Source organism: Engraulis encrasicolus, chromosome 5 (assembly GCF_034702125.1).
Source record: "Engraulis encrasicolus isolate BLACKSEA-1 chromosome 5, IST_EnEncr_1.0, whole genome shotgun sequence".
NCBI lineage: Eukaryota > Metazoa > Chordata > Actinopteri > Clupeiformes > Engraulidae > Engraulis > Engraulis encrasicolus.
This window is the reverse complement of record NC_085861.1, coordinates 56202190-56224987: the sequence shown is the minus strand read 5'-3', so window position 1 is coordinate 56224987 and position 22798 is coordinate 56202190. Positions and strand designations below refer to the sequence as shown.

Below are 22798 nucleotides of genomic sequence, written 5' to 3'. Positions count from 1 at the left end.
CGCGCGCGCGCGCGCGCACGCACACACACACACACACACACAGACAGAGAGAGAGACAGAAACAGAGAGAGAGTTTTATGTACCGGTAATTATTTGGGGATGACCGCCATAGCCACAGCACAGAGGGGACCAAATGCATGCCCAGTTTGCTGAGTCTGTGGAAGACTGCATGAAGAGTGTTAATTGAACACATCACACTAATCGTTTTGTTGATATGCGGCGTGAGCTTTCTCTGGACCACATCGTGATGTCTACGACTTGGTGACCTTTGTATTATGTTATTGGCGCGTTATCGAATTAAAAAAAAGTCTGATCGGAAAGCAAATACACAGTTGACCAAAAAAAACACTTAGGAAGCATTTTAGTCGCTAAACGCGGGTGAGAATTCTAGTACTGCCGAGGACCGCGCTGTCTGGAGCTCAGTCTGGTAATCTCATGGCTAGTAACTAGAGCTCTACTACAACAGTTTTTCTCGCACAATTTCAGAGAAAAGTTTCTGTGGCGGCTTTATGCTCCTCCTTTTTAGGTTCCCAATGGTACGTCATCAGCAGCAATGTCCCGTGGTAGCGTGTATGCTTACGGATGTGCACCGCTCACTCTCAAGAAGTAGAACTAACTGAGAAGTTCTTCGAATAAACTTATTCTCGACGCTGCAGCAAGTAAAATCTATGCGTGCCATCATCTAGGCGGTAAGTTTGAGTCTCTCTCGTCAATATTCTTGAAATCGTTTTCCTAGATCATGTTGAGTGATTCCGGTTTCGTAGTTCATTTGCATCAACTTTGCATTCGAATAATATGTCGAATTTGAATGTCCATTTGGTGAAGCACCCTTCGGGAAACTGCCTGGGTTAACAGTGAAGTTAAGGATTAGGTTGCACGCGGGCGCACGCACTCTATGTCCTCTGGGTCTTTTGTTTATTATGTTGCAGCCGCTTTCGTTTTCAAGCAGCTGCACGTTCGTGAGACAAATACGGCTTGTTTGCCGCTATTAACTTACACTGCTTACTTGATGCGTTTGAACTGAAGTTTATTCTACTTCACAACTCGTAGCCTAACCCAAGTTTATATAGGCTATTGTAATCATTGTAAGTATGGTATGTTCTACGACGCCGCGATGAATGTCTGTGTCCTGTTAGCCTACACTGGATGGAAAGTGTTCTGATATCCGTGTGTAAAACAATGCGCCTTCGCAACCTGTTGGCAGTGGCACCACTCAAGGCCTCATTTGAAAGCAAGAGAAATCATGGCAGTTAAAGGTCCAATACGTAATGTAGTACCAGCCTTGCGCAGGCGTGGGCAAACTGAGACCCGGGGGCCACATGTGACCCGCTGTGTCATTTCATATGCCCCCCCAGAGCCTTTAGAAAATCATTTGAATTAGTGATAGGCCGGCTACTCATACTCTCCACGAGCATTCTACAGTGGCTAGGCGTCAGGTTTTAGAACATGTGCATAGGCTACTATTCATCTAAATCTATCAATTTAATGTGCATGAAACAGTTATGCCTGTGTAGATTATTTTCTATTATTAACAACACCGGCAAATTGCCCGAGATATCCGGCCCTTTGGTCAATATTCTAAATCCAATGTGGCCCTTGGGCCAAAGTAATTGTCCACCCCTGCCCTAGCGGTAGCGGCAGACAATAATTTTGTCTTGGTCTAGCACCGCACCATGGGAGGTAAACCAAAACAGCGCAACATACAGTCCCAGGAAAAAGTTTGCGCACCCTTTGAAATTTCTTCCATTTCTGTCAAAATTGATCATAAAACATGGTCTGATCTTCCCGGAAATCTCAAGAAGGAACAATCAGAGTCTGCTTTAATTAATTCCACCCAAACATTTACATATTATCATATTTTTATTGGCCATAAGGCCATAACATTCACAGGAGAGCAAGGCATAAGTAAGTACACCCATGGGCGGCGCTATTAAGAGGCTAGGGGAAGCTCAGCTTCCCCAAAGTTGTCATAAGAAATAAATAAAAGGAAATTTTAAAATATATAATTTTTTTATCCAGCGATGGAATGTCGCAGGCACACACAATGAACCAAAATGAGGGTTTCCTGCTGAATGGCCTATCCACCTTGTTAGTAGATCTAGTTTCGTTGCGGCGATGTCATGCTGCGGTCAACCAATCAGGTGTCAGTTCTACTGGCTTCAACAGAGCCTGGCGGCGAGGCGGTCTCGTTGCTTACGAAATGAAATCTGGAATGTTTAATATCTCGATAAAAATGACCTCTGGAATAAATTGGGATTCCACTACATTTCATTTTCAGATCATTCGGTTTTTTTCACCAGCCATAGGTCACAATGTTGACATTTTCCTCTTGTAGCATTCATTATTCAACCACACTACTACAGGTATCTATAAATGGATAGCCTATTTGGCAAATCTAAATGGATATTTTGCCTCTATCTTCAAGTAACAGGAATTAACAAGACAGAATAAGGTAGGAAATCCGTTTTTCCCCCTGATGTGCTCGCCGAAGCACTAAGTTTACTATTTGTTGGCAATGTTGTTGTCAATGTTGTTATCGATGTAGTTGTCTACTTGTCTTCCGTCTAACTAGCCATCACTTCAGTTCAAAGCAAATCACCTGTGCTATCCTGTCACCAAGCTAACACCACTTTCAAAAATGCACCCCTTTCCTGAATTCATGGTGGGCTGCCCGGGTGGTTTAGTTGCCATATGTAATGTGATGTGTGTAGATTCGCTTGTGTTTGTTGGGCATCTGCGTGTGACTGGAGTGAACAGTGTACAGTGCGAGGCAGCGAGAACAGTGTCTGGCTGCGCAAGCTACTTGTAGAACCTAGTAAGCTAACATTTAGCTCCCCTAGACAAGCTACATCTAATATAAATATTAAGCTAGCTACAGCCATCTGGAAAATGTAGTGAACTACATTACAAGCTACTTCAAATAGAAATTCAAAATTACAGCATATTTGTATTATTTGGGCTGCAAAACCGACATCTGATATGTCTGTTGGATATGATAGCCCCATATGATATTTTTGGGCATGGTAATACCTATGCTCAATCAGCTGGCTTCTTTGCTCTCCTGTCTCCCCCGTGTGTGCGCATTTTGCCTCGTCATTAGTTTTGCGAGTTTGATTGCGAGTTTTGATACCAGTCTGATGGAGGTAGAGTGACCTAGCGCATGAAAATGTCAGTCTGGTGTATGATTTGATTGCTCGAGACATTTTTGTGAGATAATAGTCCATGGTGTGGCAACTAGCCGTCTTCCTCTCCTGCCTTCAGTGTGTGTGTGTGTGTGCGCGTGTGTGCCTGTCGCGTTTGACAGTTCCATTGGCGCACGAGCATGAAGACCCGTAGTTGCGCATGGAAATGTTCCGTTTTATTTGTTCATCATTTTGTTTCAACATCATCTAATGTCATGATAATATATCAAAAGCCGCGGTTAGGGCCTCGCGTGGCGACTGATTCAGTGCCCCCGGACCCTGATACGCTACCACAACAGTTTCTCCGATGACGCCCCCCCCCCCCCCCTTTTTTTATTTTTTTATTTTTTTTTTTAGCTTCCCCAAGAGTCTTGCTGTAGCGCCGCCTATGAGTACACCATTGCATTCAATAGGTTTTAACCCTCAGTTAGTTGCAATATCCTCAACCAGACTTGTCCTGTAGTTGCACATCAGATTAACAAAACAATCTGTTTGTATCTTGTCTCCCTCTTCTTTAGAGAACTGCCTCTCGTCAGCAAGGTTTGTGGGATGTCTGGAGTGCATAGCTTTCTTGACTTCATGCCATATAATCTCAATTGTTTTTTGTCAGGGCTTTGACTGGGCTATTCCAGAATGTGTATTTCATTATTATGAAGCCATTCTAAAGTCGATTTGCTTCTTAAGTATGGGTTGTTGTCACATTTCAGCACCCATCCTCTTGTGTGCTTCAACTGTGTGACAGACTTCCTCACGTTTTTTCTGTGAAATATCACAATAAACTTGAGATCATTGTTCCACTGATGATAGCAAACTGTCAAGGGCCTGAGGCAGCAAGGTAGCCATATATAATGATGCTCCCGCCACCATACTCAGAAGAGGAGATGTAACCAAGAATAGCTAAAAATTTGATTCATTCTGCCAATCTAAAATGAATGGGATTTCTGTCCAAAAAAAAATGTTGCTGCACCTTTGAGGTTTACGAAAAAGCATTTATATGCTTCATAGAATTACTGCAAAATATTTTGTAGACCAACGTTGAAACCAAAGTTGAATTGTTCAGGGGAACACACAATGTCATGTTTAGAGGAGAACTGGAGAACCACACCTTCACCAAAACATCATCTCCACCTTTGAGTATGGTGGCGGGAGCATCATTATATGCGGCTACCTTGGTGCCTCAGGCCCTTCTCAGATTGCTATTATCAGTGGAACAATGAATTAAGAAGTTTATCAAGATATTTTACAGAAAAAAGTGAGGTAGTCTGTCACACAGTTGAAGCACACAAGAGGATGGGTGCTGAAATGTGACAACAACCCATACTTAAGAAGCAAATCGACTTTAGAATGGCTTCATAATAATGAAATACACATTCTGGAATAGCCCAGTCAAAGCCCTGACAAAAAACAATTTTATATGGCATGAAGATTATATGGCATGAAGTCAAGAAAGCTATGCACTCCAGACATCCCACAAACCTTGCTGACGAGAGGCAGTTTTCTAAAGAAGAGGGAGACCAGATACATCCAGATTGTTTTGTTAATCTGATCTGCAACTACAGGACAAGTCTGGTTGAGGATATTGCAACTAACTGAGGGTTAAAACCTATTGAATGCAAGGGTGTACTTACTTATGCCTTGCTGTCCTGTGAATGTTTACACCTTTTGGCCAATGAAAATATGAAAACTTGTACATTTTTGGATTGAATTAGTTAAAGCAGACTCTGGTTGTTCCTTCTTGTGATTTCCGAGAAGATCAGACCATGCTTTATGACCAATTTTGACAGAAAGGTAAGAAATTTCAAAGGGTGTACAAACTTTTTCCTGGGACTGTATATCCCGTTCTCTTTGTATGGACGTTTTTTCTGTCTGAATCTGTGTAGCAAGACCTTGGGTATGGCTTAGAGCAGAGGTGGGGAACCTATGTCTCGATGGCCGTTTACGTTTTATCTGGCCCCTGACATAATTTTAATGTTAAGCAGCTTCACATGAAATATAATATGAAATATTTTGTACAGGAATCTTAGAAATTACATTTTCACTACAATTAGGTTATATTCAGGGGACGTAGAGGAAGGTGCGGTCTGTTTTAAAGGTGGCTGCCTTCAATATAGGCCTAAAGTGCATGGGGAAATCCTGGTTTGTGTTCATGCATAGTACGGCCCTAGGAGGACTTTTACGGCCCTTGGAGGAATTTTAAGTGGCCCTTCGAATGAAAAAGGTTCCCCATCCCTGGCTTAGAGCACAACATTGCTGCGCTGGCCTATAGGCTACCCCCCACGATTTCGTGGGGCTTTTTTGTGATTGTTGTGCCCTGAAATGCCTGCTTGCGTGGTAGTTCTACCCTTCACAAAAAGTTACTGGGATTTTAAGGCTTATGTTGCAGCATATTGCATCCTATACAGAGCACCCTTTAATGTCCACACTGATAGCTGGGCCCTACCGTAACTGTATTAGGCTTTGGGAGGAAGGTTTTCTAACCTTCTACCATCAAACTGTGCTAGTTGGTGTCCGCTACCGCACAAATACACCAAGTGCGACATGAGCGATACCAGCGACGGAAGTAGGGTTGCCACATCTGAGTTGTAGAAAACCGGGACACATCGGTCCGCGTCCGCGGCCGCGCGCGCACGGTGGTTGAGAGCTGCTGCAGACATGCACATACGATGCCCGTTTTTTTTTGCTTGCGTGCTTCGCGTGCTCGGATTTTACACATATGAACAACTATTTTCGAACAAGCATCCATGACCCAATCTATGGAAACACCTCTTTTCCAGACATTTATGGGGTACTCTTCAATTATCTGAAGGGACAGGTTGACAGCCGGTACACATTCCCACCAGGCTGGTAATTTGTGAGCAATGTTATTAAACTCACCCAATGCTACGTGGCCACAGCTGTGTACTGGCGCTACGACGATATCAAGCCCAAGTGTTTGATTAGGGCCTATCACATCTGCATGACTCACCTACATTGATAGAGGTTGCAAAGATGACAAATAACTGTCCTCCTGGCAAACAACTTCATTTAATCCTTTCATGGATAATGGTTGGCACTGCTGTATGTTCTTTCACGCTAATGTTAGAACTTTGAAGTTCAGTCCCTCTGGTCAATCAAAAAAAATAACCAGAGGTTTTGCTCCCCCATAAACTTTCATGTGTGCCCCGCCTTCCAACGCACTCTTTATGGAACACTGAAGCAGCATTCTCTGGTCGAAGTCAGCGAAAGCAAAGGCGACTAGAGCCTAACCTGGCTTTCAGAATGCCAGGCAAAGGCAGCCTGGCTTGCTTTGCGTCTGTCTGCTACGCTTAGCGAAATAATTAACATGGGTCTTGTGGACGGTTTGGAGAGACCAGTTGACTTACATAATGGGAAATAATGTGAGGAAGTAAAAAACCGGGACAAAACGTGTCCCGGATAGGTTATTCCATTTTCCTGGACAGACCACAAAAAACCGGGACAATCCCGGAAAAACCAGGACGTGTGGCAACACTAGACGGAAGTAATTTTAACTTTGTATTGAGTCGCTGGCGAGAGAAGAGACATAAGCGATTCAGGCGACTAGGGGTGATTTGAGCGACTTGGGTGACGGTTTGTAGTTTGAGTTGAGCGAATATTATGCAAATGAGCTATGATGCGGTTAGGCAACAGCCGACACAGCCAATGGGAATGTATCGCTCTTGCTGCTCACTTCAGTGATTCTCTGTCACTTAATCTCGTCGCCACCGTTGTAGTCACCCGGTTACACTCACCCTCTTAACATCAGTCCCATCCGGATCACAGTACCAGATTTAAGAAATTAGCCATGAGAGGCTGTGGGTAATGCTCGATTGATAACGGGCAAGGGGAGTGGGGCACAACGCGAAGCGGAGTGGGGCACGACCCATTAGAACATGAGCCAGAGTTTCAAATTTGAGTCATCGACATCATATGGACAATTGCTATCCATGTGTGTTTTGGTTTTTTTTTGGCAAGGGTACACTATCACCAAAACCATTTGCTAACCTGCCATGTGTCACATATGAACTTAACTGCCATCCCATTCCTAACCCATAGGGTTCAATATGATATCGGTCCACCTTTTGCAACTATTTTTGCTTCAACTCATCTGGGAAGGCTGTCTACAAGGTTGAAGGAGTGAGTTTATTGGATTTTTTTTTAACCATTTTTCCAAGCGCATTGGTGAGGTCTCGCATTGATGGTTGGTGGAGAAGACCTGGCTCTCAGGCTCCTCTAATTTATCCCTAAGGTTTTCTATTGGGTTCAGGTGCAGGCCAGTCAAATGTGACATGACGGACGTTTCAGCTGCACAGAGCCTTCTTCAGTGTCACGAAGAAGACTCTGTGCAGCCGAAACGTCTGTCATGTCAGTCCCTGCAATGTTAAAATAAAGAGAAAACAACAAGAAAGAAAAATTAAGTGCGATCCATTTCATACTACCCTGCATAACATTGAAATGTCTAGGGCTGGATAAAATGGCCTCAAGGGCTGTTAACAGCCCCGCTCTACATGCTAGGTTTGAATACCAAACATGACAGTGATTTTACTAAGGCCATTCTAGATGATGGCCTATGTGGTTTCAAAGGGGTGTGGTTTGTCTTTTTTTAAGAATTAAGCACAAGGGTGCATCAGGGTGAACTATTTTACTGACAATTTAATTTAAGCTTATGTCAATTATTAGTGTGGAACATCCGGTGTAATTTACCATTTTTTTGTGTTTGTAATATAAGTAAATGTAACTGTGTTGCTATGGGGATGGTTTATGATTTCACCCAGTCAACAGAGCACGCCCCCCCCTCTAAGTCTCTTCATTGAATGGTGAGGGATGCTGATGTGTGCCTTGGATAATATTCGACCTAAACTCTGCACGAGTAAAATGCCCCGTCTTCCCTTACCATCTCTTTCCATTTGGAATCAGCAGTTGTTTTGAGAGATGTTTTTATTTGTTTTAGAAGCTGACAACTGGGTTTAGGTATGAAGTGTTTTCCATCAACCATATTCTTTTCTTTTCCATACTGTGGTGCTATGTAGACAAAGTCTAGGCATGATTACTGCTGCACAGCACACGAGCGCTCCTGTTTCCATGGTAACATAGATTTGCTGTTTCTTCTTCTCATGCAGGGTGGGTGCTGTGCAGTGTTGCCAGATGGAAAAGGCTGAACTATCGTACCAAAACCTCTAAATGATCATTTTTGAGGGTTTTTTAGGGGGAAATTATCGTACAAGGGCCAAATGGTTGTTTCCATGCAACTAAATGAACTGAATGACAACTCAGAAATGATCGTACATCATGTTTTTTTTATCGTACAGACGGCAAAATGGACAAAACTATGGTACAAATATGATTATCTTATATCTGGCAACACTGGTGCTGAGTGACGTTGAGGGGGTGAAGGAATTGGTGGTGTGAGGTGGGGTGGGGTGTTCTGGTCGTCAGCCGCTAGTCTAGAAGAATCTTGTGGACTGACGGACTTCCTGCAGCTGACTGGAAAGGCAGCCTGTTGCGCATTGTTTTGGTGTTGGAGCTTTTTCCACTTCTCATTTCACATATTAGGCTACCACCAGAGCATGGATTACTGAATACCTCAACAACACAAATAACCCCAACAGGTAGGCTTTTCTTGCTTAGATCATAATGTATTTAGAAAACGAAATCTCTGAATCCTTTTAAGTGTTACTTAATTTAAATCTGTTAATTACAGTGCCCAGTCACCCCCACCCCCATACACTTCAGTAGGGTTTTAATACTCAGTTATATTACGCCATGTTCCATGTCCAACTGGTGGCATTCTCTTTATTTGCTTGTCTCACCCACGCTGTTAGTTATGTGGTTATCTTAAACCTCCTAACCCACCCACTGCATGCACGCACTCCCCTCTTAAGGCACACACCCACCGCTCTGAAATGGTGTTGTGTCGTTCATGAACGAATCGATTTTTTTGAACGGCTCCTAGACGTAAACGATGGGAACCAAATCACTTCTGGGAGCCACTCTTTTCTGTTTTTTGTTTGTTTTTTGTTCGTTTTGAGCATGTGACCCTCCTGTGAATGCTTTAATTTAGGGGAAAAACGCAAGTCTCTGCCTCAGAGAGTGCCAGAAAGGGTCTTTAGAAGGAGGACGATCAGTTGTTTTTGGGACAACGACCTAGGGGTAGAATCAAAAATGATATCTTCTGAACATTGAATAAATGATTAAAACCCGTTCTAAAGAGACCCTTTTTTTAACGGCTCTTTGAGAGGAATGAGCCACTACGATCCGGATCCTGTGAAAGAGCCACAAATCCCATCTCTTTGAGACAGGAAATGAAGGGGAAATGCGGTTCCCTGGGGCTTGGAGATCCTAATGCAGTTTCCTGCTTCTCCAAAACAGTTTCAAATATCACTTGGACTTTTGGCCGTTGTGAGAATGTTCTTGTACATTAACACCTAACTAACTAACTACTTGAATTAATACTTCCTAACGCATTTCTTAATGATGCAAATGGGGAAGAGCATGCAATAACAGCTTCACGCTCCACAGTATTACACACTCTTTTTTTTCTGATGCTGATGGCAATCACAAAAAATATCAAAAGTTGCGTCACAAAATGATGTCATATAGATATGGCCAAGTGGCTTCAGTTTCTTATGGCATTGCTGTTAGTCCTCAACAACATCATGAAAATTAAACAAACAAAAGAACATTGTTGCTCCACCTCATGCAGTTTCTTTCTATAAAACTAAAAAGACTGAATCAACATCTTCCACGACAGGTGATTCCATACTTTTTGCTAGGGGTTGTAGTTTGCCAGCATCTTTGAGAGGGCTGATCAAAAAACGTATCTTCAGTTAAGTGACAAGTCAGACGACTGCTAGCACATTGATTTTTGTGGTGTTTTTCAAGAAACTATGTTTCCACTTTTCTACAAAATTCAATGAATATTCAAGGTTTCCCCCAGCACTTCGTAGTTAAGGCAGCCACCTTGACTAGGTCCTCTGACAATGTTAAGATTTTGTGTGAATGTGATTTATGAAATTGCTTAACCAAAAATGCATACTTTTAGTGGGTTTCGTATTGTACTGCACAACATATTTTTCGGCTTGCACTATTCCAGCTTTCACTGTTATTTTTTGGTGTTTTTCAGGACACTGCATGTTTCCACTTTTCCATAAAATTGAATTAATATTGCATTATAAAAAGTTTTAATTATCATGATTATTTTGCATGTTTTTGTTTTTGTTTTGACTTTTTTTACTTTTCACTCTCACACACACACACACCTTGCATTTATTTAAGAAGACAAAACACAAAGGATTTTAATCTGTTATCCTATTTTGTGTTGCAGTTACACCATCCGACATCATGGGGAAACAGAACAGTAAGCTGCGGCCGGAGGTCATGCAAGATCTCCTGGAAAGCACCGACTTCACGGAGCACGAGATCCAGGAGTGGTACAAGGGCTTCCTGAGGGATTGCCCCAGTGGAAATCTGTCCATGGAAGAGTTCAAGAAGATCTACGGCAACTTTTTTCCGTACGGGGATGCATCAAAGTTTGCTGAGCACGTCTTTCGCACGTTTGACGCCAACGGCGACGGCACGATAGACTTCCGGGAGTTCATCATCGCGCTGAGCGTGACGTCGCGCGGGAAGCTGGAGCAGAAGCTGAAATGGGCATTCAGCATGTACGATCTGGATGGCAACGGCTACATCAGCAAGTCTGAAATGCTGGAGATTGTACAGGTATATATACAGTATATAGAATATGTGTGTGTAGAATATGTAAGAAATACAATGACATCGTGCAATATTTGTATCTGTACTTGCTTTTATCCTCTCCTTTGTAAATTGCTTGGGATACAAGTGTCTGCTAAATGTAATGTAATGAAATGCAAATGCACTGGTATGTCCTAAGCATATTGTATATTATGGTAATGACAGTAGGTAGGCTACAATTTGTTGCATGGACTGTGTAGCCTATAACAGTGCTTCCCAGGATATGAGTGCCCCAGAATTGGGTCCCTATGACATAGTATTGAGAGGGGGGCCCTTTCTGATGATTTTGTACCAGGCCCAGTCAAAGCTTTCAGCAGCCCTGATTGTGACTTGCCTGGTTAACACCAGACCTAATCACAAGTGTCTTTCAGATCGAAACGATTGTGTTGAACTAAAGGCAGTATGGGAGTTCCCAGACTAGATTGTGACTGACTACTATGTGTTGAAATTCACGTGGCTACGAAATGGGGTGAAAATGTATCGCTTGTGCTCCTTGCACCTCTCAACTTTATATTTCAGGCCATCTACAAAATGGTGTCCTCTGTACTGAAGATGCCGGAAGATGAGTCAACTCCAGAGAAGAGAACCGAGAAAATCTTCAGACAGATGGACTTAAATCGAGATGGTAAGCTTTTCAGTTGTAGCCTGGTCCAGGCCATCCCATAATGCTACCATTTCATTTCTTATTCATGGTTTGGAGGTTGTTTGATGTGACGCGGTTGCAGGAAGCAGGAAGGACATTTTCGAAAAAATCTGGATAAGTTGTTGAACAAACATGTCTGACGTCTATCTTTAGCGATATAGGACCGTTTAACAGACATGTCTGACAGAACATCATACCGTAGGATAAAATTACAATTTAGGACCGTTTGTCAGAACAACGGCCAAATCCTACTGCTCGGCATCGCTCCACAGAAAACCGTTACCAGACGTAGTGCAGAACCAGTCTCTTAACGGAATTACATATAGGGCCTTTTCTACTAGCCCTGTTAGAACGGGGCTGCGCACTGCTGGGGCGTGGTTTCGTTTTCTTTTTGCATTTACTCCACCCATACACACCCATCATCAGCTCAAACAGGGGCGATTATAGAATCGCAAAAGACGTGGTTCGAGGCGTGCGGAGCTTAGTTCCACTAGGCTACGTGTGTTAGGATTTACCGGCATGTGCAAACACCTTTAAAAATCAACATCGCTTTTCTGTCGGCAGTTTTTACAGTAGACTAGACATAGAACATTTGGTCAAGCAATTATCATGTTCTTTAAAGTAGGCCTAACTCCAGTCCTTGTCCAAGGAGTTGCCAAGGAATTGTTTTTTGTGCTGACGGCATTCGGCTGTCGACTGATTAAAATATATTATTAGCCTATTATTATTTTAAAATCACGCTATTTCCATGTGGGAAGCTCCACGCCTCCTCCTCATGAGAAGCCGTTTTTACGGGAGAAATACAGAACACGCACCATGCAAAAATAGGGCACACTAAAATAGCCTTTTGCTTTTCATTGCACATATTTTCATAAACGAACCTGCAGAGGGATGGTGAGTTTGCTGCTATCAAATTAAATGTAAAAATGAAAATTTAGAATGAAAAAGACAAACACAGTGCAGCAGACTCTGGCGTGGGGTGGTCTGCTTCAACATGTAGGCCTATCCTTTTACTGTAAACTGAAGACGGACATGCCCGTCGTACACTAGTGACTAGCAGTTCAGGTAATGGTAGTAGTCGTAAAGAGAAGTGTTCCAGGTGTTTTTCCATGAAAAGAGCTAACTTAGAAAGAACTGGTCTTGTGTTGGGGACGTACAAATGTATTTAGACCGCCGGTTTAACTCGAGGGAACAAAGAACACAGCCGTGACAAAAAAGATTTCCTCTCTATCCGGCTGGAGAATAATGCCATTGTTTACTTGAAGTAGCGGCCGCTTAAAGTTAAATAACTTTTGGATTGAAAGAACATAAAAACGTGCCGTGAAAAAATGTAAAAAGCTAAGAATCTCAGCTTTCGAACAAGCCCTAACAAATGTCTGTAGGTCTAGGTTAAGGAGATCGCTGGCTGTTCTGAAAAAAATGACGAGATAAAAAAACTGGTTGGAAAGCGCTATTTTTTCACTTGAAACAGTGGGCGCTTAAAGTTATATAACTTTGGATTGAAAGAACATAAAAACGTTCCGTAAAAACCTGTAAAAAGCTAAGATTCTCAGCTTTCGAACAAGCCCAAACACATGTCTGTAGGTCTAGAATAAGGAGATCGCTGGCTGTTTGGAAAAAATGAGAAGAGATGAGAAAGCTGATTGGAAAACACCATTTTTTTCACTTGAAGTAGCGGCCGCTTGCCGTTAAATAACTTTTGATTGAAAGAACATAAAAACGTGCCGTAAAAACCTGTAAAAAGCTAAGATTCGTAGCTGTCGAACAACCCCTAACACACATCTGTAGGAGAAGGCGATCGCTGGTTATATATCAGAGGCGATTCCTCTTTGAGTACAAGGGAGGCGCCGCCTCCTGTCCAAAATCACGGAGAATAGTATGTAAACTAATGCTTTACACAACTTAATAACATTGCTATTTCAGACCCAGCTCCATAGAAAATGCATGTGCTCAACTTAGAGATGAAACCAATCTGTTATAAGATCCCGAGGCTCGCACGAGTTTTTTTTCCGTTCATGACAACGCAAGCGAGTCGAGTCTCAATGGACTTCAATGGCATGTGGGATTGTACGATTTTTCAATGGCAAAATGCTAAACGGTCATTGGCTATTGCCGTGAAATTTTTTTGATTTTGAGACTGAGCCTCACTGGGAGTGAATGGAGAGGAGGGGGGAGGGACCGGAGACTGGAGCTCCGACTTGTGATTGGGTAAACTCCGTGTCAGTAGGCTACAGTAGTTGATTTCATTTCGAAATGCGGATATGTTATTAATTTGACTGAGAAGTTTCGTCGTGGTAACCAGTGGGGAAGCTATTCATTGCGGTGTACTCCAGTTTTGTGTACATATTCTTGTAAACCTAGTGACACTAGTGTTGCGAATAAAGTCTTAATAGTGGCATGTCCTTATCCTTTTTAATCTCCCAATTCAAAAGTTGAAGTTGCCTACTTTTCGTTAGGGCTAGCTTGCAAGAAAGCTAGAGAGCTATGCAAAATGCCAAGCATTGTGGATTAAATTCTGGCGAATTCCAGTCGTCCTTATGAGGAGAAAATGAATATCAAGGAGCAGAGCAGAGCACTGCCTAATATTGACTTGGTGAAAAAGGTAGGGAAGAACAACCGTTTCTTTTGAGCTTCCGTGGTGTCTTATCAACTGGTTAACTGCCAAGTCCCGTGAGTGGCGAGTCCTTGTTTCCTACTGTGTTGGCAATGTCTGGTAAATAATTAAAGATTTTGCGACCTCTAGTGGTAAGTTAAGCCGTGCACCCAGTAATGAACAAAGACAACGAAGGCAAACTAAATCACATCATTATGTGGCGGAGGTAGGCCTAATGATAATAATAATAATAATAATAATAAAAACATTTCCCTATGAATAGGCTACAAGGGGATAATGATTAATGATTAACAAATTTGTTTCAACAAGAGTCCTTTAGTGTGTGAGGCCATATGTGGCTCAGGACCAATGTAAGATGTGTGTCAAAATCCCCCCCCCTCCCCCCCCCCCCCCCCCCCCCCTTATTTTTGCGTTCTGGACATATTGTAATTGAACAGCCTCCCCTGTTTGACAGACTACCAGCCGCCACTGTTATATATATTTAGGCCTATATATCGTTTAGATTAGGACTCTTTATCTTAGATTCACCATCGCGTGAAAGCACGGTGTTGTCGCGGCTACTTACAGCAGCTGATCATACTGCCCAGTTCTAGTCCCTGTTGTATGGAAATGCGTGCGAGACAGCACCATCGACCCCCCGTCAAGTTTTATGAATATTTATGAAGCCTAGTTGTGTTAGAACAGTTCTGGGGAACCTAATGGGTAAGGTCCTTATGATGGTGCCAGGCAGGGGCGGAGCACGGGTATTGGGACAGGGGGTGTGGGAGATGTGTCAGAGGCGTTGGGCCCACGAAAAATCGTAGAATGGGGCCCCTACAAGATGTTTGGCAATCGAAAGCCACTGGCAGGGGGGCCCCCCAAGTGGTGAGGCCGGGGGTTCCTGGCCCCTGTGCCCCCCCCTCTACTCCGCCCCTGGTGCCAGGGCTTGACACTGGCACCTGCAAACCGGACAAATGCTGGTAAAACTTGGCTGTGGCTAGTAATACTTTCAGTGTCACTAGCCAATTTGGCTGGCAGCTTATTCCTTGGTATGACATGCGTATCATAGTACCCTATACTCTGTTGTTTCACCCTTGTGTTTCAATTGTTAGTATTTAAGTTTAAGGAAAAGCTTAATAACTCTGTTTCTATTTGCTTGATATACCTCCATGTAGAAAATGATACACTCATCTTCAGGGCTCTAAATTAACTTTTTCCACCACCAGCCAATTTGGCTAGTGGACATTTTTTCTTACCAGCCAAACAGAAGTTCAACTAGCCATTTTTTTTAATCTCGCCAAAATAAACTATGCATTAGGCTAGTTATTTTTTTTCTAATTAAATGGTCATTTTGTCCAACTGTTTCTACAACACAGATACACTATAGGCCTGCATAGGCTACTATATGCCTACATAATAATTAAGCATATTATAGGCCTAGGCTATATATTTTTTCATTATTTTTTAACTTCTGCTTTATTTTTTACTTTCATTACTTAGGCCTAATTAATTTGATTAGTTTTTGTTCAATTCCTCTGAAAACAGCTGAATCACATCGCACAAGCCACTCACATAACAGACCTTTAACATACAGTAACCAAGCACACAGCCAAACACTACAAAACCTCACATACGCACACCCCAAGGAAGGAGAAGAGATGAGAGGAAAATGAGAGGAGAGAGGAGGAGCTCTTCTCTACCATGCGCAACAAAATGACAAGAAGCCTAGTTTAATTAAAAGTAAATAATATCTCGGGGAATCTTCGCTTCCTTTGTTACTTCCACAGCTTCGTCGTTGGTTGCTTTTTTTTCCCCTTTCCGATGGCGTGGGCTTTCCAACTTAGTTGCGCCAGGACTCTGAACATTTCAGAAGACAACTGAACTGACAGCTACGGTCACACTACTCTGACAGTCGGCTCTCCTCCTCTGCCCTGGTCGCTATTTCGTTCCACAACCACTCATTTTTAACGTCACTATTTACAATTACTACTAGCATTCACCAACACACAGAACCTTGCTCTAACCCCCGCCACATTCTCATCACTCGCACAAAACATAGTCTACACAACAGAAGTAGCGCTATGCATAATCTGCGTAAGTCCTGTTATTGAAACGGTCAGGGCCTTGCTGCTTCAAAAATGCAGCCTGTTACAGCAAGGTTCATATAGTAATAATAGCAGTAGTGACGTTAAAAAGGTTGTAGCGAAAGCGACGAGAGCATAGGAGGAGAGCTGCCTGTCAGAATAGTGTGAGCGCAGCTTAGCTGACAGAAGGCTGGTCGTCTGAAATGTTTTCAATCCTGGCGCGCGCAACAGCATGGAGTTCACGCTCGATGCACTGGAAAGCCCACGGTGGGAGGCTACGTCGTGACGCTAGTGTCCATGGGTAATGTAGGAAATCTCGCCCTATAACGTTCGTCAGAGCAGCGGTTTACCGTTCATAAGTTACTGTACTCGGGCGCTACTAGCCAAATTGGCGGGTAGGTATTTTTTTCTACTAGCCAAAATGAATTTTCACCCGTGTTTGGCGTGTTGGCGTGTGTTAATTTAGAGCCCTGCTCATCTTGCTTTAGCACGTCATCTTCTGAAGTTAGACTTACACTATCATGATGAAGAAAAAAAACACTATATAAAATCTGTGTGTAGTGGAATACCTGAGTGGCTATTGACTCGGGGAACAGGTGGGTGAAAAGTTAATGTCAAGCCCTGGATGGGCTATTTCAGTTGTTCAGCTTGCCTAGAAGGTAACTGTCCATGAGTGCACCCAAGTCCGTCTGTACATGTCCTTCCACTTGGTGGCCATGTTCATTTGGTGGCCCTGTTCATTTCTATGAGTGTCTTTTAGGTGTTTCATCTCCTATAGAGTGTCACTGAGTGCACTTTCACAGTATCCCCTTCTAATTGTGTCCGCAAAGCTGCAACATTTTGTTTTGCTGTTAACTTCGAACTTCCAAACAATCATGCCAATTGCATTGTTGAAAAACCTTTTAGATATAAACATGCAACGTAAAGTGATCCAAATGTAGCACTTACTAGCACTTACAATTTGAAAACTTAAGTTACATGGTAACTTGTTACTAAAATGAAAAATGTTACTTACTTACTTACCCTAACTAACTTTTTCCAATTTTGTATACATATCAGTGCAAGAAATGGGGTGATTTAATGATGGTGATGTATTTACCTTGGTTACTGCTAGGCTGAACATTTTGCATTTTATTTGGTTGTATTTAAATTGTTGTGTGCGCGTGTGTGTGTGTGTGTGTGTGTGTGTGTGTGTGTGTGTGTGTGTGTGTGTGTGTGTGTGTGTGTGTGTGTGTGTGTGTGTGTGTGTGTGTGTGTGTGTTCTCAGGCAAGCTGTCTTTGGAAGAGTTCATCAAGGGAGCAAAAAGTGACCCGTCCATTCTGCGCCTGTTGCAGTGTGATCCCAGCAGTGCAGGCCAGTTCTGATCCGGCGCCGCTGAGACTCTGACAACTATTGCCTCAACTCACTTTTTCAAAGTATTTGTACATTTCATTTCAGGGGGTGATACTAAGAAGCTGGTTCAGTAGTAAACCGGGTTAAGTTAACCTTGTGGTAGAGGTAACTTATCCAATAGAAGTGCACGGAGTCCTTGTTTCCTTAAGTAAATGATGCCTGCAGGCTTTCCATTTCCTGTAGGTTAGCTAAGCCTGGTTTATCACTTAACCGTGTTCTTAGTATACCCCCAGCTGGTAAAGATGCTATACATCTTGTTGCCCCTCCAGTTTGTATACATGTGGGCTGAGGCCTTGGTGTGCAGGTTCTCTTCCCATATCGCAGCACTCAGGCGCAGACTTTTCTACTGACAAAGACAAAGCCTGAAGATGTGCCGTTTGCCAAAACTAACTTGTTTACATGTTGGAATAGCATTTTTATGTGAATGTGAATCACAGTCAAAAGCACTGGTGAAGAGGAGGATCATCAAGATTAGTTGCAACGTTAGCTTAATTTTTGTTTTAGCTGTAAATGTTATGTAAAACGTTTTAGTATTTTTTAAAATGGTAACGTGGTAGTATTATCAGGAAAGGAAATGTGTGCTTTGAATCGTACACAGGGTTATGAAGAGCCATTTATCAGAGAGGAGTTTGGGTGAAGTCCAAAAGAACAAAACAAAATGTGTTGTATTCCGTATACTCCAAAGCCATCTGTGAAGACATCAGAGAGCATTGTCCAACACATGTCCCTTAAATTATGCCAGTGTTGTAGAAGCAGCATTTTTTTTTACACAGATCTCAAAATCTTCAAATAAGATGTAAACATCTTATTAACCGCTTTAAATTTCGCTGCCACTCTTTGGCTTCTTGAATCACAGTGAATGACTAAATAAGCACTTGTAATTTTAAACTGCATTTAATAATAATAACTTGGTTTTATATAGCGCCTTTCAAGGAACCCAAGGTCGCTTAATTGCAATTGTGGCAAAATTTCAACAAAGCAAAACATTTGTACAATGCTGCATGTATTTCATGCAAAACTCACGTCATCTTGTCTATATTATATTCTAAAATATAATGGAAGTTCTAAGGAGTTGTACACAAAATGCTGTTTTTGCATTGGGCATCTTTTCTACTTATACAATACGTAACCACAAATAATGTGTTTCTGTACTTGCAGTGTATTTTTGTGAAAACAAAAGAGGCACAAGATTTTGATGTTGACTCATTTCAGGTTTAAAGGTATAAACAGACAGCAACCGATCATATGGGTGTTAGTGATTTTTGTACTGCAGATCAACTTACAGACACTCAAAAAGCTTTTTTTTTCTCAGAAAAATGACCAAAAATTACTATTTTCCATAGATGATTGCTGAAGAATGGAAAAAGATACAAAGGGCTTTTTTTGAATGAAGGAAGAGCATCTGATCCCGCATTTGCTAGGTTTTCCATTGAGACAGACATAGAACTTTTGACAATTTCTGAATTTTTCGTAAATTTGCGCAAATATCTGAATTGTATACACAAAAGGAACAACCAATGTGTTCACTAGAGCTTTTGATCTAGAGCTTTGAACAGGGTTTAGAACATCTAAAATAACAAATTACTATTGGAATGTTACAGTGGGCTTACTGTATCCACAGTGGCTCAAGGCTTACCTCACTGCCATTGGCCACGTTGACATGATGTGTTTAATTCCGAATTAATAATTCAGTGTTAAATAGTTCCGTCAAGTTGACATTGCACTTTAATTTAATTCCGAATTATGAAGTGTTCACATGAGGTTTTCAAAACGGAATTAAGTTTTTTTAGTTTAGAATTAAATTGAATATTATTTTTATTTTAGAATTGGATTGAATGAAAATTCTGAATTAAATGTATCATGCAACCGAGGCCATTGTCTCTTTGATCTATCTTGTTCTGTTCAAGAACTGCACAAAACTGCGTAAAAACACTTTTGAAGATAGATAAAATTAAGAAATCCATGACACAATACGCATTCAAATTGTGGTGTGGTCATGTCATCTTTTGCTGCTCTCTGGTGTTTTCATATGTATTTGGAATAGTTCTGTCTGTATGCAAACCAGGGGACAATGAGTGACCACAGTGCCCCCATTCATATGTGATGCATCCCTGCTGTGTATGCTGTTCTTATGCAAATGCAGTTTTGTGTGATGTTAATGAAATTCCCCTTCCACACCACCATCCCAAAGCCCAGGCTATTGTGTATCAGGAAGACAATTGTTGTAGGCCAGTCGCAGGGCCCATGTTACAAATCCTTTATCCTTTATAAAAATTGTATTGTAATATTTCAAGAAAACATTCCATCTCTCTCTCAAATGACTCTTGTACTGCTCTAAGCTTACTGCATGGGATGAATCTCAACGGTGCAATCGCTTTCGCATGGCTTTCTATTTTTTTTAAAGTTTCCCCTTGAATTGTAGGCATCTTTTATTAACTTCCAGAGTTGTGTACAGAGTCAGAGACTCCACAAATATAGCGTAGGCACTTCAGCTCAGTATATTGATGCAACTGTTAAAACGTATTGGACCAGTTAGATGGGTTGGATGACTTTGAGATGGTGAAACAAGGAGGTGTCGTTAAACAGTGTAACGTTAGCCATGATAGCCCACACAGCAAGGCTAAAATAGCTTGGTGAGCCAATTTAAATAGCTGCAAGCACAATAATACAGAATGGATGTATTAGTAATCAGCCGAGTAACATTACCCCCAAACCCAAGGAAAAGGTCTGTAATTTGCATCGCAATTGTGAATGGGGCAAGCCCAAAAAAAGCTTTCTAGTCCCTGCTTTTAAGCTCTAGTGTTGAACATACAGTTGTTGTATGCATAAGTATGACTACATTTTTCAAGTTAAAAGTAGTGAAACCACAGTACCCAAATCACAATGTGATTTTCTATTTCATCTGTGTGTAAACCAGTGTTGGGGATGAGACCGTTTATATCAAAGCTACATCCGAATGCCATAGTAGGCACTGCCTCCAAACCAGTAGCTACCACTCGGCGTCCTGACCAGCAGTTTCTATATAGAAGCCAGCCAATACTGAGCAAAACTTGGACACATAAAGGCGCCATCATATAAACGACTTTAAACTGGATGGTCTTCAAGTTCCAGAAAATTGCTGTTGGTATGGATCAGTTAAAATACTAACCGTTAACTTGCCCGGATAACTTAAAATATTTGAGTGGTCAAATGAAATGGTAATGTGGAGTAACTTTAAAAGTAATCACAGCATGCTCAAGCCATCCACATTGTGTCTCTCTCGCATTCATCTTGTATTGATGTTTTAGCACATAGTTTTGTTGGAATTAAGTGGCTCCCAAACTTTTTCAGCAGGGACCCCTTTTTGGACTATGAATATTTTCGCAACATCCCCCCCTAGTAGGACATTGGTGATGTCAAAAGCTACCTAATCCATTTGTACGCTACTCAATTTTAGGGTGATTCCGAATTACTGTCCTGTTTTCCATAGAGGACACTATTTTTCCAACGAGAAATGAGCTAATTTGCTAACCTCCTCCAAATTTTGATAATTGATACTACCTTTTTTGTTGCCTTCTTGAGAAAATGTTACAGCTCAGCTGGAAGTGATACTGAGACTGCATGTTGTTCATTGAATTTGATTAGCCCATGAAAATGTAACAAATCTTTTGCATACAACTCTCTTGTTGTCGGTTGTAGGTATGTTATTATGAAGTAGACATAAAGAATGTTCTTTCTTGACTTGCTATCAGTTTGAAGAGAAAGGGACCGATCCTTAACTGCCAAGATGTAATGCATTTCTGCTTTTTTTTCCTTGAAATAAATCAGTAGAACAGTTATTTGTACCAAATATGAACAGTATTATAGAGCTGTACATTATAGTTTTTGTTGTACAGTATGTTTATATTGTTATATTTTATAGAGTCTGCATTGTCCTTGGATTTTAAACCTTGTTGTGAACAACCTGATCATTAAATTTCTCAACAAAAAATGGCCTGACCTGCATATTTTGTAATGGAAATTGCCAATTGACCTGATCAACTATGAAGTGTCCTCCCTTGGTGAGATTAGCTGTAACCCATTAAGACCTGACCAGATTTAAAACAAAAAAAAACACTGTCATAGGTTTGTGTGGTGCCCGTGGCATGCCCGTCTCAAAATCTACACCATAATGAAAAAATGCTGTTCAAATAAAATCGCTGTGAGAATGTTTTTCCTCGCGGAATGCCAGCAGTTCATACAAATCTGAATACAGTATGTAAAACGATATTTCGTATGAAAAGTGTTTCCCATGATACTCGTTCGGACCGCTCTGTCAAAAAGTTAAATTTGGGGTTTTCTGACAGCGTACCGTGGAAGTGGTCGCAAGCGTCATCATCGTTCACTTAGGCTACTAATGATTCACATAACCATCGGCCAACTCTGGACAGTGATTAATTAAACTTTCAATCATACCTGGAGCCCCTTTAAAGTGCACTGAGTATTTTTCGCATTTTCTTTCCAGAATTGATGATGCTCTTTCACAAATTCCACCTTGTTCACAAATACTTTCCACCACCATCAAATTCTAAGTATTCATTATAACTGGGGAAAATTGCACTTGTCATAAATGAAAAGGTGGATCTTCTCCATGTCCATTTTCAATTTCCAGAAATGGACATTTTTAGCAAACATGCTGTACTTTGGTCATAGAGGTAAATACAGAGACGATCTAACAAGCAACATCTCTGGTAAATACTAGTTTGTTACTTTGTAAATATTCATTAAAAGATCAGAGCAGATAGGCAGCACCAGAGCCATCTATGAAGAGATTAACGTCACTCTCATAGACCTCAATGGTCCAATCTTTCCACAGCAATGGCGGCTCTCCTTGAGCCTCACGGAGCGTTTTACATGTAAATCACCATTGACTTTAGTTCCAATAGAAGTAGTTACTTAGTTCTGGGAAGTGGCCGAAGAACATAGACTATGTGGTAAAGGTAAATGTAATTCGTTTGTACTTATTCTTTGTTTGGTATGTAATGGTTCTGTGTTGGTCTCCAGCGAACAGAAAGTTGCTGTTTAGAAATATTTTTATCTATGTTTGAATCACAACACCAACCGACTTCCTGGTCACCGGTTAACACAACTCTCCTATTAGACGGCTCTGGGTAGAACCATTTCAATAAGCAGTAT

The 22798-nt window shown here is 41.6% G+C and overlaps 1 protein-coding gene across 2 annotated transcripts; it reads left to right on the top strand.

Annotated features, from left to right (window-relative positions):
• The first annotated feature begins 177 nt into the window (after positions 1–177).
• On the top strand, positions 178–21608 carry ncalda (neurocalcin delta a). 2 transcript variants are annotated; one of them, XM_063199753.1, is made up of 4 exons: positions 178–689; positions 10504–10898; positions 11451–11556; positions 17519–21608. In XM_063199753.1, the coding sequence occupies exons 2-4, from the start codon at positions 10521–10523 to the stop codon at positions 17614–17616; spliced, it is 582 nt and encodes a 193-aa protein (XP_063055823.1). In that variant the 5' UTR covers positions 178–689; positions 10504–10520; the 3' UTR covers positions 17617–21608. The 2 variants fall into 2 exon arrangements, with proteins under 2 accessions (XP_063055823.1, XP_063055824.1); XM_063199754.1 differs by lacking the exon at positions 178–689 and adding an exon at positions 8593–8788.
• The last annotated feature ends 1190 nt before the right edge of the window (positions 21609–22798 follow it).

Bases quoted from the DNA above. Each gene is read 5' to 3' on its own strand.
- ncalda (XM_063199753.1), top strand. From the start codon at position 10,521: ATGGGGAAACAGAACAGTAAGCTGCGGCCGGAGGTCATGCAAGATCTC. The intron at 10,899-11,450 runs GTATATATACAG...TTTATATTTCAG, and splicing joins AAATGCTGGAGATTGTACAG to GCCATCTACAAAATGGTGTC. The intron at 11,557-17,518 runs GTAAGCTTTTCA...GTGTGTTCTCAG, and splicing joins GATGGACTTAAATCGAGATG to GCAAGCTGTCTTTGGAAGAG.